The sequence below is a fragment of the Bos grunniens genome, chromosome 18 (assembly GCF_055505025.1).
Source record: "Bos grunniens cultivar Pamir isolate PY7600 chromosome 18, Bosgru_T2T1.0, whole genome shotgun sequence".
In the NCBI taxonomy this organism is placed as follows: domain Eukaryota; kingdom Metazoa; phylum Chordata; class Mammalia; order Artiodactyla; family Bovidae; genus Bos; species Bos grunniens.
Genome location: NC_141182.1, coordinates 49,273,680 through 49,286,234, shown reverse-complemented (window position 1 = coordinate 49,286,234; position 12,555 = coordinate 49,273,680). Strand labels below are relative to the sequence as shown.

General features: G+C 52.8%; 1 protein-coding gene across 1 annotated transcript; it reads right to left on the bottom strand.

Annotated features, from left to right (window-relative positions):
• Positions 1-3,896: 3,896 nt before the first annotated feature.
• Positions 3,897-11,002, bottom strand: TIMM50 (translocase of inner mitochondrial membrane 50). The gene is made up of 11 exons (XM_086352471.1): positions 10,887-11,002; positions 9,794-9,950; positions 9,239-9,270; positions 9,012-9,033; positions 7,330-7,388; positions 7,118-7,237; positions 6,638-6,742; positions 6,432-6,530; positions 5,616-5,772; positions 5,167-5,273; positions 3,897-4,106 (listed from the first exon to the last, which is right to left on the bottom strand). The coding sequence occupies exons 1-11, from the start codon at positions 10,992-10,994 to the stop codon at positions 4,005-4,007; spliced, it is 1,068 nt and encodes a 355-aa protein (XP_086208597.1). The 5' UTR covers positions 10,995-11,002; the 3' UTR covers positions 3,897-4,004.
• Between the last annotated feature and the right edge of the window lie 1,553 nt (positions 11,003-12,555).

The window sequence follows — 12,555 nt, the reverse complement described above, 5'->3', positions numbered from 1 at the left end:
TGGGGCCGCAGCTGGGCTGCCCGTTTGGCCTCCGGAAGGTGTGAGCAGCAAATGGGCAGGAAATTCTGTCCTCACGGATCAGGGGCCCGCTCCCTCCACTCTAGGATGAATGGAAGAGGGGGCCACCCCCGCGCCCTCCAGAAGCCCCTTAGTATTCCAGGAGTCCTCAAGGCCAGCCAGTTAGAGCAGATGTTCCAGCCCTCTGGCCATAATCATTTTACTCCGTGCCAGGTGCTGAGCAAAGCCCTTTAGATGTAGTAAACTTCACCCCCCCTCCCCCCGCCCCAGAATTTAAAAAAAAAAAAAAAAAAATCCTACTTTGAGGCTAATAATTAAAAAGAAAAATACAAGTTCAGTTATATACGTACATATTTTTCTTTTGGAAAAGGTGCTCAATCCAGCACAGCTCAGTAGAGCCAGGCATACAGTGAGGGCTCTGTCATTTTTAATGAATGAAAGAACTCAATCTAAACAGTTTGTTCCTCATCCTGAGGATGGGAGTCAAGGGAGGATTTGGGCAGGGGCGGGCCGTGGTCAATTGTGCAGAACATCTCAGCTTTCTTTGCACAGATTTTTCCTTCTACTTGTATATGCTTTCCACTTCCTTCTTTAATTCTGTTCTTACCATTCAGACTTCTCCTCCTATAGGAGGCCTTCCCAAACAATCCCCAAGGGCGTCAGGCACCTCTTCTGTGTTCCCACAGCCCCACTCCCCCAATGTCTCCTCTATACCAGCCCTGACCACTGTGGCTCGTAAGGTCTTTCTAAGCACACATCTGACCAGGGCCCTCTCCTACATAGACTCTTCCCTGGCTCCCCAGCGCCTTTGGACTTCTGAGATCCCTCTGATGGCTCAGAATGTAAAGAATCTGCCTGCAATGCAGAAGACGTGGGTTCGAGGGAATGGCTACTCACTCCAGGATCTTGCGTGGAGAGTCCCATGGACACAGGAGCCTGGCAGTCCATGGGACTGCAAAGAGTTGGACATGACTGACTGACACGTTCCCCATACTCAACAAATTCTGTGGCTCCGAAGCCATAGAACCTTGTAGATAGTTACAGTTACTGGGAGGCAAATCAGGCCCTCTTCTGGGATAGGTGGAGCACTGAGCATCCCATCATAGGAGATATTTACATGGAGTTTGGACAACCGTTAGTTGTTGGAGAAGGCAAATTCCTACCCTGAATTGTAACTGGAAAAGGTAACAGATTCCAGGTCTGATACAGCTCAAAAATTTTAAAGATTGTAAAAACCGCCAGCCTTTATTGAGGGTTTGTGCCAGGCATGTTTCCTGTGAATTCTCTCAGGTCTACATGTGTACTTTAAGGGCTTTCCAAACATCTTCTTGGCTATTTAGGACTCTCCCTTATGTGCCCACCTTAGAGCCCACAGAAGGCCATGCTGAGGTGACATCTGAGCAAAGACCTAAAGGAGTGAGCCCTATGGATCTCAAAAAAAGTTCAGGAAAAGGAAATAGCAAGTGCAAAGGCCCTGGGATGACCACGCCTGGCACCGATCTCTCCATGGTTTGCCTCATTTCATTCTGATCTCTGCTCAAACACATCCTTCCAGGCCTTCCCTGACTGTTGCATTCAATCTAAAACAGTACTTCAGTCCCCAAACCACTCTATCTCCTTATCATACTTTTCTTTATGCATTTATTTTACCCCAAGCAATCAGACCATTTTCTGTCTCCTACACGAAAACATCACCTTGAGAGCAGAGCTTTTTCTCTAGTTTGTTCACTGATGCACCCTCGTGCCTAAAATGAGGCCTGGTAGTTGGTACTTATATTTGCTGAGAGAAGTCCTATTATTAACCTCTTATGAATGAGCAAGCTGAGACTTTGCCCAGGGTCACGTGACTTGTGAGTGGTGTGCACCCTGGGAATTATGCCTTAATGTTGGCCCAGTCCCGCCAACTGAAGGATGCCCTGATACAGCCCGAGCATTTAATATAAACACCCAAGGCCATGTCACATAAGCAGTGTCTGAGAGACCACCTGGCACAAGTCAAATGCCCTCTCCTCCCCTCCAGCTTTGAGCAGCTGTGACCTGACTACACCATCCCCAAACCAGCACAGCGGTGGGGAAAACGCCTGTGGGAACCCAGTGGACTGAAGCACTGCCGAGTGCTAGCCCTAATTCCCAGGGGCTACAGGCCAATGAACCGAGGTACTTCCTCCTTTCATGCCCCGTGGGTGGACAGATCCGAGTCTTAGTTCAGAAGGTTCCGTGTGTCACCTCCTATGGTAGGTGAACATTCACTTGCAACAGCTCCCTCCGTCCACAATCCACTCTCCCCAGCATCACGAGCCCCAAATATGTTGCATTGTTAGGAGTTTCCAACTCTGAAAGCTATGTGCAAAAACACAGGCCCTCCCTCAGTCTTGCAGATGCCCTCAAGCTAGGGTGTCCTGGATTTTGGGAAACTCTCTCTTGGATTACAAATGGTATATCTTATGGCAACACTTCCAGGTGGGGATGGGGAACTGCAATTTTTAATTCTTTATAGACATCTGTGAGCTTTAAAAAAAATCTACCAAAAAAAAAAAAAAAATCTACCAGAGTTCAGAAGTTCAATCTGGCCTGCACAGTTTCAAATACATTTTAATTATTTTAACAAATACCAGGGAAGAGCTTTCTAAAAGTATTTAACCAGTATTAGCACTGAACACTGGCTGGAGCAGGAGGCTAGGACAGCCAGCAGGTTGGTGGGGGAGCCCCGACAAGATGGGACAGGACAGTTCAGCCTGTGAAGAACCAATATGGCCTGGCAACAATGAGCGCCATTGAACATACATACAGCCTAAGCATGAGCTGTCCCACTTACTCCTCACGACCACTCCAAGACAGGTGTTATCATCACCCCCATGTTAGAGCTGAGGAAAGGGAGGCAGAAAGGTGCTTCTGAGTCCCCCGCAGCTGCCATCTTGAGTGTCTGTGGAGGGTCTGAGTCCACCCTCAAGCCTAGCCTGTGAGGTGGGTACTAGTATTTCACAGATGTGGCAATTGAGGCACGGAGCACAGAAGTTAACTCGCTCATTTGCTTGTGACCACACAAGTCAGGGAGTGGTAGGGCTTGGATCTGAACTTGGATTTGGGTATTATTTAAGAGTCTGGAGGGACTTCCCCGACTGTCCAGTGGTTGAGACTCTGTGCCTCCAAAAACAAAGGGTGGAATTCACACTCTTAAATGATACTCAAATGTGCTGTCCAATGCAGGAGCCAGGAGCCGCAGGTGGCTATTTAAAATTAATTAAAAAGAAACAAAATTAAGAATCTCATCCTTCAGTTACCCTCGCCGCATCTCAAGTTCGTCATGGCCCCATGGCCACTGGCAGCTGCACTGGCCAGTACACGGGGTGAACATGGTGGGAAGTTCCGCTGCAGAGGTCTGCTACAGTCTGCAGAGTTAGTAGCCAACATTTTAAAACTGAGAGATTTAACATAAACATCCCTGTTCCTGCCTTCCACTGAAAAATCAGATCAAGCAACTCCAGGCCCACCTTAGGGCCCCGGCCGGCAGAGCCGCGCAGCAGCTGCCCCCTTGACATGAGGCATCTCTGGTCCACGGTGCCCCACAAGCCAACACTTGATACATTTACATAGCCTGGTGGCTCCCTGTCTTCCAATCCCACAGCGCCATCCTCTCTTCTTTTTCCGAAGGGAATCTGGGGCCAAAGAGGGAGACACACTTGCGCAGACCACACGCAGGCACACAGGAAAACGCGGGCAGGGCAGGGTCCTGCCCAGGGTTTCAGATTCCCAGGCCAGGGTCAAAGACCAACCCACTCTGTGTTCGGCAGCTGATCAGCCACTGTGGGACGGGGTCCCCCAGTGTCCCGCACTGCACCCTGACGCGCCCATCTGGAGACCCTCTGGACACTGGAGTGTGCCGTCTGGGATTAACTTTATTGGACACGTGGTTGCCCAAGCCATGGTCTGGGAGTGCTGGGCCTCGGGCCTGGAACCCAGGCACTGAGTTTGCGGAGGCCCAGAGGTCAGGGCTGTTTAGAGCGAGGCCACAAGCGGCTGGTGAGAGAGCTGAAGAAGAGGTTCTGCTTGCTGGATTTGGAGAGCTCGGCCAGGCGCTGCTGTTCCTCCTGGAGTTGGGGGCAGACAGAGAGCAGAGTCAGCCTGAGAGCCACCTCCTTCCTTAAACCTCTGCCCAGCCCAAGACTCCTTTACCCACAATCTCAGAACACCAGCCCAGACACAGGATGAGACCAGACTGCAAAGACTGTGGGCAGACATTGTAAAAAGCCAGCTGTGAGCCACAGAAGCCCAGACTCAAATCCCAGGTACTCTCATGACCCCTGTCCCCTGAACCCTGGGGACCTAGCCCAGGCCCTCCCCAGATGACATCATCTTGCTCCCTGAGCCCCTGGTGCCCAGTCCTGAGCCCTAAGACCCCTGTCTGGATGCTGAGGGATGCCAGGCCCAAATCTCCAGGGATCCTTCCTTTGTGCCCTCAGGAGCACCAGCCAGGAACACAACCCCAAACCTGGTCAACCTGAGCCTAGACGCCTGGGAATCTCTTTCTCAATCTATATTCTTAGCCCCATCTACAAATGATGAGGATCACACCAAGGTCATCAGAACTTGCCCAAACCTTGGGCCAAGTGTCCAAGGATCCCTCTTCCCAGACCTGATCCAAACCCCCACCCCACAAAATACCAGGGCCCCCAGAACATCAAGGTCTCTGAAAAAAGAGACAGAAGTGTTAGCTGCTCAGTCGTATCCAACTCTGTTACCCTGTGGACTGGAGCCCGCCAGGCTTCTCTGTCCATGGAATTCTCCAGGCAAGAGTAATGGAGGGGGTTGCCATTCCCTCCTCCAGGGGGATCTTCCTGACCCAGAGATCAAACTGGGTCTCCTGCATTGCAGGCAGAGTCTTTACCATCTGAGCCACCCGGGAAACCCTCAAGGTCTCTGGACCTATCTCAAATGCCTGGCGTTTCCTGCCTCCTGTCCTCAGAGCAGCCTGTAGGATCTATTCACTCCTCATTACAAGGGCCTTCTGGGATGGGTGGTGTGGAAGAGCAGGCCCTTGAAATGAGGTCACACAGCCAGAGTGGAGACAGGTTGCTTAGAGCTCCTCCATCAAGAGCCTGGGGATCTGATGGGACATCCCCCACCCACACTGGGGATCTGAGCACCCACCTGCTCTAGCCGGCTTTGCCGCTGTTTGAAAGCCTCCAGTGGGTCTTCCTCCAGGGCGTAGTGCTCCAGCACGGTTCGGACATCCTCCACACCATTCAAAGCAATGGCTGTGAACACAGCAGGTGGGAGTCAGCCAGGCTGAAGGCCAGAAGGAGGTGGGGCCCACAAGGGTAAAGGTCAGACTTGGGGGGGTGGTTGGAGTTACTTGCACCCTTCTCAGTTGCCTAAAAGGGCTCCCCCTGAACATTCCTGGGCATCCTCTAACCACTCCAGAAGAGCATCCCCAACATTCTAGGAAGTTTCTAAAGACTGCAAGATGCTTATGGATCTCCTGCATCTTAAATCCCCAGTTTTCCATAAAAAAACAAGCCAGGATCAAGCATCCGTCATTCCTCTTGGGGGTCAAGGGCTTCAGGGTCAGAGGTCAGGAGGTCAGGGGTCAGCCTCACTCTTGAGGAAGGCAGACAGGTCCAATAAGACCCGGTCATCGGAGTTGCCATCCCAAGGCCGCAGGGCAACGCCGTTGTAGGGCTGTAGGCGGAAGGCTTCCTTCTTGCAGTCCACAACTACTACTCGGGCTGGGTCCCGATTCAGACACGAAATGTCCTGAAAGTGGGTGAAAGGTCAGGTCAAGGCCTGTGCTCCTTCTCTTCCAGGCAGGAAACCAAAGAGGGGGAGAGAGGCAGACAGACAGACGGACCACACACACACTTGGTAGCACACACTGAGAGCACCACGAAAGAGCCTCTTGAAGACCAGGCTGGGATGATGACCCTCAACCTTCCAGGGAGTGGGGAGCAAGTCACACAGACTCCTGGACCTGAGCCCCGGCACACAGACAGGTTGATTCAGAGGTTCCCTGGGGAGGGAGGCGGGCACTTGTGCATTTAACCACGGGCCTCTGGTGTTTGTGACAGGCTGCAAGTTTGTGAACCTCTCACAGGTAGAGGTGCAAACTGGTCAACAGCAACAAACATGGAGTCACACAAAGACAGGCACCAAGACAGAGCCTTCAAAAGCCTCCATGACAACCCATGTCCCTCTGAACCTTGAAAAACTCCATAGACCCTCAGACCCACCAAGACAGTCAGAAACCCAATAGACATCAAGACGCATGGGTATTTGGACAACAACCCATAAAGAGACCCAATTCACAGCCCCACAGACCCCTGGACCCCTATCACCAGTCACAGCAACAGATCCCAAGGCAAACAAGTGCCAGCCCTGCCCCAAACCCCAGAGGCCACCACAGCCCCACGTGGCACCTTAACATGGTGCCCATCCATGTATCTCGTGGCATCCCGGAACAGGCGGTAGGAGATGAAGCCATGGGGGTCCACGCTGTCGATGAGTGGAAAGGCAGTCTGGGGGTGGGGCGTGGGGGAGAACAAGGTCAGGCTGAGCCCTGGCCCTGCAGCTCTCCCTCACGTCTTATCACGTCAACCACCCCAGCCCAGCCCCGGGCCCTCACCATGCCAGTCTCCGACGTAAAGATGACGATTTCATACAAAGGGGCGAGCTGCTGGAATAAGGTCTCGATGCCTGGACGCTTCTTAAACCTCCAGCCAGTGGCTAGCTGGAAATGCAGTGAGAACAGTGACGCACTGAGACTAGAGTATTCTCTCCTGTCTCTGTGGTTCGTGAAGGGATTCACAGGTACAGGGCTGCAACTGAGGGTCTAAGAGTCTGCAGGATCGGGTCCCACAGTAACAGCTGACTCCCCTCCAGCACTGACTGTGTGCCAGGGTACAGATGCAATAACCTACGGCTGGGAAGCAGCACAGGTGAGGAACGCAAGGCAAGGAGGGGTGACCCCTCTTCCCCAAGACCACAGAGCAGAATGGGGGCTGAACCCCAGCCTGGCTCCAGCATCTGTGCTCTCGACCATGTCACAAGCCAGCCACCCGGGCCTATGTGGTGTCCCCAACCCGCTGCTTTCCCCAAGACACACCGACCACTCAGGGTGCAAGAGGACGCCAGTGAGCTCCAAGACCAGTGTGTATGGGGGTTGGTAGTATGGCTCCCGCAGAGGGTCTGGCAGAAGGCAGGGGCTGGTGGGCTCGATGATCATCTGTGGAAAAAGAGACCAGGTCTGGGCACTCAGACAACAGGGATGGGAGGCTGGTGGGGGTGGGTGGGCTGCGGCCCAGGGCTCCTACTCACCTGTCTGTAATCTTTGAAATATTTGTATGTCCGGCGCAACTGCTGTACCAGAATTGGATCTAGGAGAACACCAGGGCAAAAAGGGATTCCAGGATAAGCTGCTGCTCAACCCCCTGGACAAACTAGGGGTTTATTTATCTACCAGATACAAAGAGGCCTAAAACACCCACCTGGTTTGAAATAGCTCATTTCCAAGAACCAAGGCAAAAGGGAATGACATAACCTACTGCCAGGTAGGAACAAATGTTTTTATTCACCTGTCAAGTTTTAATCTGAGTACTTATATCCGCGCATCACCCCAGGTATAAAACAGAATGCTGTATCTGCCCACCTAAATCCCACATATGTATAAATGAATCTGCTAACATTATGGCAGTATATTTTGTCAACTCTGAATCTCTAGGTCTCCAGGTGTGCCCACTTTAAGCAAGTATGTGGAATCTAGGTAAGCCATGATAAATATACACACACCTCTGTATGGGCTTCCCAGGTGGCACTAGTGGTAAAGAACCCACCTCTGATGCAGGAGACATAAGAGACTCACCAGCATTATTGCCTGGAGAATCCCAGGACAGAGGAGCCTGGCAGGCTATAGTCCATGGGGTCGCAGAGTTGGACATGACTGAAGCAACTTAGCACACCATCTATATACTTTAAACTAGTTGGTTCTCAACTAAAAAGCAATTTTGTTCCTTGCTTCCCAGGAAGCTTCACAATGTCTGGAGACATTTTTGGTTGTCACAATACTGGCATCTAGTGGACAGACACCCAAGACACTGCTAAGCATCCTACAATGCACAGGACACCCCCTACGACAAAGAACTATATGACCCAAGCTATCAACATGGCTGAGGTTAGCAAATCCTGGTTTAAAGGAATACACCAAGTCCAGTTTAAACAGAATCTTACATGATTCCCTATTTCAATACAGTATTTTTAGTGTAGTTAAACTACTATCTCTAGACCTGTCTTTTTGAAACTGAAACACCACTTAAGCTGTGAACACACACACTTTAAACCTACAGGTTTGCCTGTTCACCTTAAATCAGTATGTTGACTTGTTTAAAATAGTATGACTCTACATCTGCCCAGTTAACACATACTTAGCTACCTGCCGAGTTTAAAACCCCAACATGATAACATGCCGGCTTGCAAACATCCCCAGCACAAACAAGTGGCTTTCTGGACCTACCCGTTTTATATTTCTCTTGGGAAGGACCAGGTGTGATAGAATTGGCAGCTCCCCTCTACTATCCAATTTGTCAGAAACTCCCTAAAAGCTGGCTAATCAGAAGGCGGGGAGGGAGGAAGGAAACATTGTTTTGGAAACGAGGAGCTGGATGGGGTGCGGCCTGGTGGGAAAGAGAGGCTGTCATAAAGAAGGGGGTGAGGGGCTGCAGATGCTCAGATCTAAGGCACAGGAAGCCATGTGTCTGGCAGAGAAAGCCCAGTTCTCCCCCAGGCAATCCCACCTACCCAGGATTCCCCTCCCCCACTGTCCCTGACCATCTGCTCCTGGGCTGAGGGGCCAGGGAAGGGGACTGGAGTTCTGTATGCTCCTCTTCCCCCAAGCCATACAGCTGCTGACTCCCCCACCTCCCAGTGGAAGTGGGGGGGCACCAAATGGGGAGGGCACAATAGAGAGGATCAGGGGACCCCAGAGTTTACGATTGTATACTCACCATTGTCGAATTCATCGGGAATCTGGGAGGTAGAGAGAAAAAAGAAGGGTTTGGGACGGCAGAGGCAAAACCCAGACAAGGAATCTCTGGGGCCCTGGGAGGAGCAGGCAAAGGTCCCTGGGAGGGAGGGTTCACTCCAGAACAGAAAGGAGCCTGAACAGACCAGACGGGAGGAGACCCACAGGATGCAACCCCTGGTAAGGCCTCTGGGTCTCTCTCCCACTCACCTTGGCACCATTTTCATCCACAGCGTTGTTTCCTGCAAGGGAGATAGTGATGAATGAGAAACTTGAGGCCTGGTCTCCTGGGACTTATGGGAGGAAGAGGGAAGAGAGCCTTGCCTCCTGGGTCTGAGGGAAGGGGGCTAGAGATATGGTCTCCTGAGAGAGAGGAAGGGGCTGGTAGCCAGAATACCTGGGCCTCTGAGACAAGGAGGGCTGGGGCAGGGTCTCCTGGGTCTCTGAGGAATAAAGGGACTAGAGGGACGACTGGAATTTTGGGTGCTGAGGGAAGAGGTAGCTTAGGGGGCTAGTCTAGACCTCTCCTTCCCCCCTTTAAACTGACTCCCTATAGCTTAGTACAGGAACCAACTAGAAGAAATAGAACCTTGAGCAGAGGAGGAGTAGGGGGATTTCCCTCATTTCCAAGTTCCAGTTGGCTGCCCTGCGGGAGGAGCCAGGGAAAGAAGATGGGTGAAGTCCTTAGGGGAAAGAGGGGGCAGTCCCCCCAGCAGAATAGAAAGGCAACAGAACATAACTGGGGGACAGGAATATGTTCCTCACCGAAGATATAGATGACGCTCACGGTCCCACCAGCCCCGAGCAGCCCAGCGAGCCAGAGTGCAACTTTTTTGGCATAGCTGGGACCCTCCGAGCTTCTCTGCTGCTGTGGTCCCTGGGTCTGGGCCTTAGTGCCTGCTCGGCTCCCAATCTCTGCAGCCTGCAATTGAGAGGGGGTAGGTTGGCCAAGAGAGGAAACAAGGTCGGGGTGGTTCCAGCACCCTGGTCCAAGAAAAATCAAGGTTGAGAGCCAGGAAGAGGACACCCATATGGCCTCCAGGTGTTGTGGCCCTGCAGGGGCAGGTAGGAGACTGGGTCTCTCAGAAAGGTCAAGAACTTAATAGTCTGGCGCTAGGATCCCAGGGGTTCAAGAGATGACAAGCCCGGTGCCCAGGATCCTACAGGCCCGGGGCGGGGGTGGGGAAGCAGGGCAGGGAGATACGATCAGGGACCCTGACTGAACACTAAGATTCCTGGAGCAAGCCACTGAAGGCCACGCAAGAGGATAGGACGGGGAGTCTGGACGTCCTCCCGACGTCTGGAGCTCACAGTAGCGGTGTATCGAGGGGGACGGATGGGAGGGGCAATCGCTTGCTGAGACTTGGGGAGCAGGGCACAGAAGTAATGCACCCGGAGGTCAGAAGGACAGGGTCTCTTGTCAAGATGGAGGCAGGTCGAATCAGAAGCCCGAGCAACACCACCACCACCATGGCGGGGAAAATACCCGGGAGGCCAGGCTGGGACTCCAGTGTCCCGGGCCCCTCCCCCTCAAGTATTACCTGAACAGTCACAGAGACAGGAGAGCAGGTGACCCCTCCTTCCCCCGCGCCCACGTGGGGTCGAGAAGGTGGGGTCCAGAAGAGGTGGGATCCAGAGGAGGTAAGGAAGGTTCAGAGGACACACTTGAGTCCCCAAGCATCTATCCCGGGGAAGCAAGCGCTGCTAACCCCGGGAAGCGGGGGAGAGACTCAAAACGCGGGTGGCGTTCCATTCAGCACCCTGAGGTGCTGCGTTCCAGAAGCCCCGGGCGGCCCCGGTCCGCCTGGAACCACAGGAAGGAGCCCCAGCACCCCGGGGCCAACCCCATCCGGCTCACCTGGTCCGGGGCCCGAGGGGGCGGCGTCGCGAGCCTCGCACACAGCCCCCGCGCGCCTTGCCGGAGCCCGCTCCGCAATCGCAGGAACACCGCTGCCGAGGCCGCCATCTTGCGCTGACGCCACGCGGCCCCGCCTCCTCACTCTCTCCCCCCCGCCCCGGGCCGGGGCCGCGGCCAATGGTAATGCAGGGGCGGGGCGGGTGGACGGGAGCCCGAGAGAGACAAAGGGCCGCGGGTGCACTGCCGCGGGCGCTCCAGCTAGGGCTGGGAGTCTCCCGCCGCCGCGTCCTGCTCAGGAACGCCCACGCCACAGGACGGGGCGGGACACCCACTCTCCGAGGTCAAGCGGAGGCCACAAGGAAGGGAACCAATTGCTGCTGGATTTGTCCTAAAAACTAAAAGCCAACTTCACACACCTTCCTCACGAGCGGCCGAGAGCCCTCATCCGCCTTCCCTCCCCTTCTCCCAGCCCTTTCTTGCGTGAGTTTCTTTAACCGGGTCTGGAAAGTCAGCCAGTTTCATGGAGGCTCAGCCAAACGAACCGCTGCGGGCTCAGGGTATTCAGAGGAAATCCGTGAATTAGAGGCTACGGGAGCCATGATTAATCTTCCACATGTAAATCACCACAGCATTTAGGGATAAATACTAAGATAATAAGGACTTCCCAGGTGGTTCAGTGGTAAAGAATCCGCCTGACAAGCAGGAGACGCAGGTTCCATCCCTGGGTGGGGAAGATCCCCTGGAGAAGGAAATGACAACCCACTCCAGTATTCTTGCCTGGAAAATCCCATGGTCAGAGGAACCTGGGCTACAGTCCATGGGGTCATTGGTCACAAGAGTCAGACAGGACTGAGCGACTAAACAACAGCAACAACTAAGGTAGTAAACATACGAAGTTAGGCGAAAGACACAGAATTTTACGGTTGTGTTACTTCTGGAGGGGAATGGACTGGTCCTTCTTATCTGGTACACAGATGGCTCCTAAATTGGGTGGTGGAGACATGGGTGCTCCTGACATATCTTTTAAAACATTTGAACTATTTTAATATGTTATATTATATTTGTAAGAAGACGTGAACATCAAATGAGAAAAGTGAAGATGGTTAAGGTACTAAGCCCCATTCTCTACACTGCTCCCCAGCCCCACACCCAAGCCCTCAGATGAGCTACAGCGATTCTGAGGTTACTACTAGGTGGACTCGAGGGAAAGGACCATCAGATGCTGGAGCCTGCAACCACAGGTCCTATTTAGATTTGTGGCAGGTTTGTTGTTCCACCACTTAGTCGTGGTCCAACTCTTTGTGATTCCATGAACTGCAGCATGCCAGGCTTCCCTGTCCTTCACCATCTCTCGGAGCTTGCTCAAACTCATGTCCACTGTGTCAGTGATGGCATCCAATCATCTTGTCCTGTCGCCCCCTTCTCAATCTTTGCCAGCATCAGGGTCTTTTCTACTGAGTCGGCTCTTCGCATCAGGTGGCAAAAGTATTGGAGCTTGTTTCAGCATCTGTTCTTCCAATGAATATTTAGGGTTGATTTCCTTTACAATTGACTGGTTTGATCTCCTTGCAGAGGAATACTAATTTTCACTTAACTCAAGCATGAGTTAGATGTAACACTGTCAATCACATGGCAGTCTCTGTTCTAAAATTTCTGTCCAGTGTCTTCT

What these genes read in the sequence shown, in the direction of transcription:
- TIMM50 (XM_086352471.1), bottom strand. Translation starts at nt 10,994, where the DNA reads ATGGCGGCCTCGGCAGCGGTGTTCCTGCGATTGCGGAGCGGGCTCCGG. An exon ending in ATTTCAAAGATTACAGACAG is followed by an intron (nt 7,238 to 7,329) that starts GTGAGTAGGAGC and finishes CTTTTTCCACAG; the next exon opens with ATGATCATCGAGCCCACCAG. An exon ending in CCTGTCTGCCTTCCTCAAGA is followed by an intron (nt 5,274 to 5,615) that starts GTGAGGCTGACC and finishes CTGTGTTCACAG; the next exon opens with CCATTGCTTTGAATGGTGTG.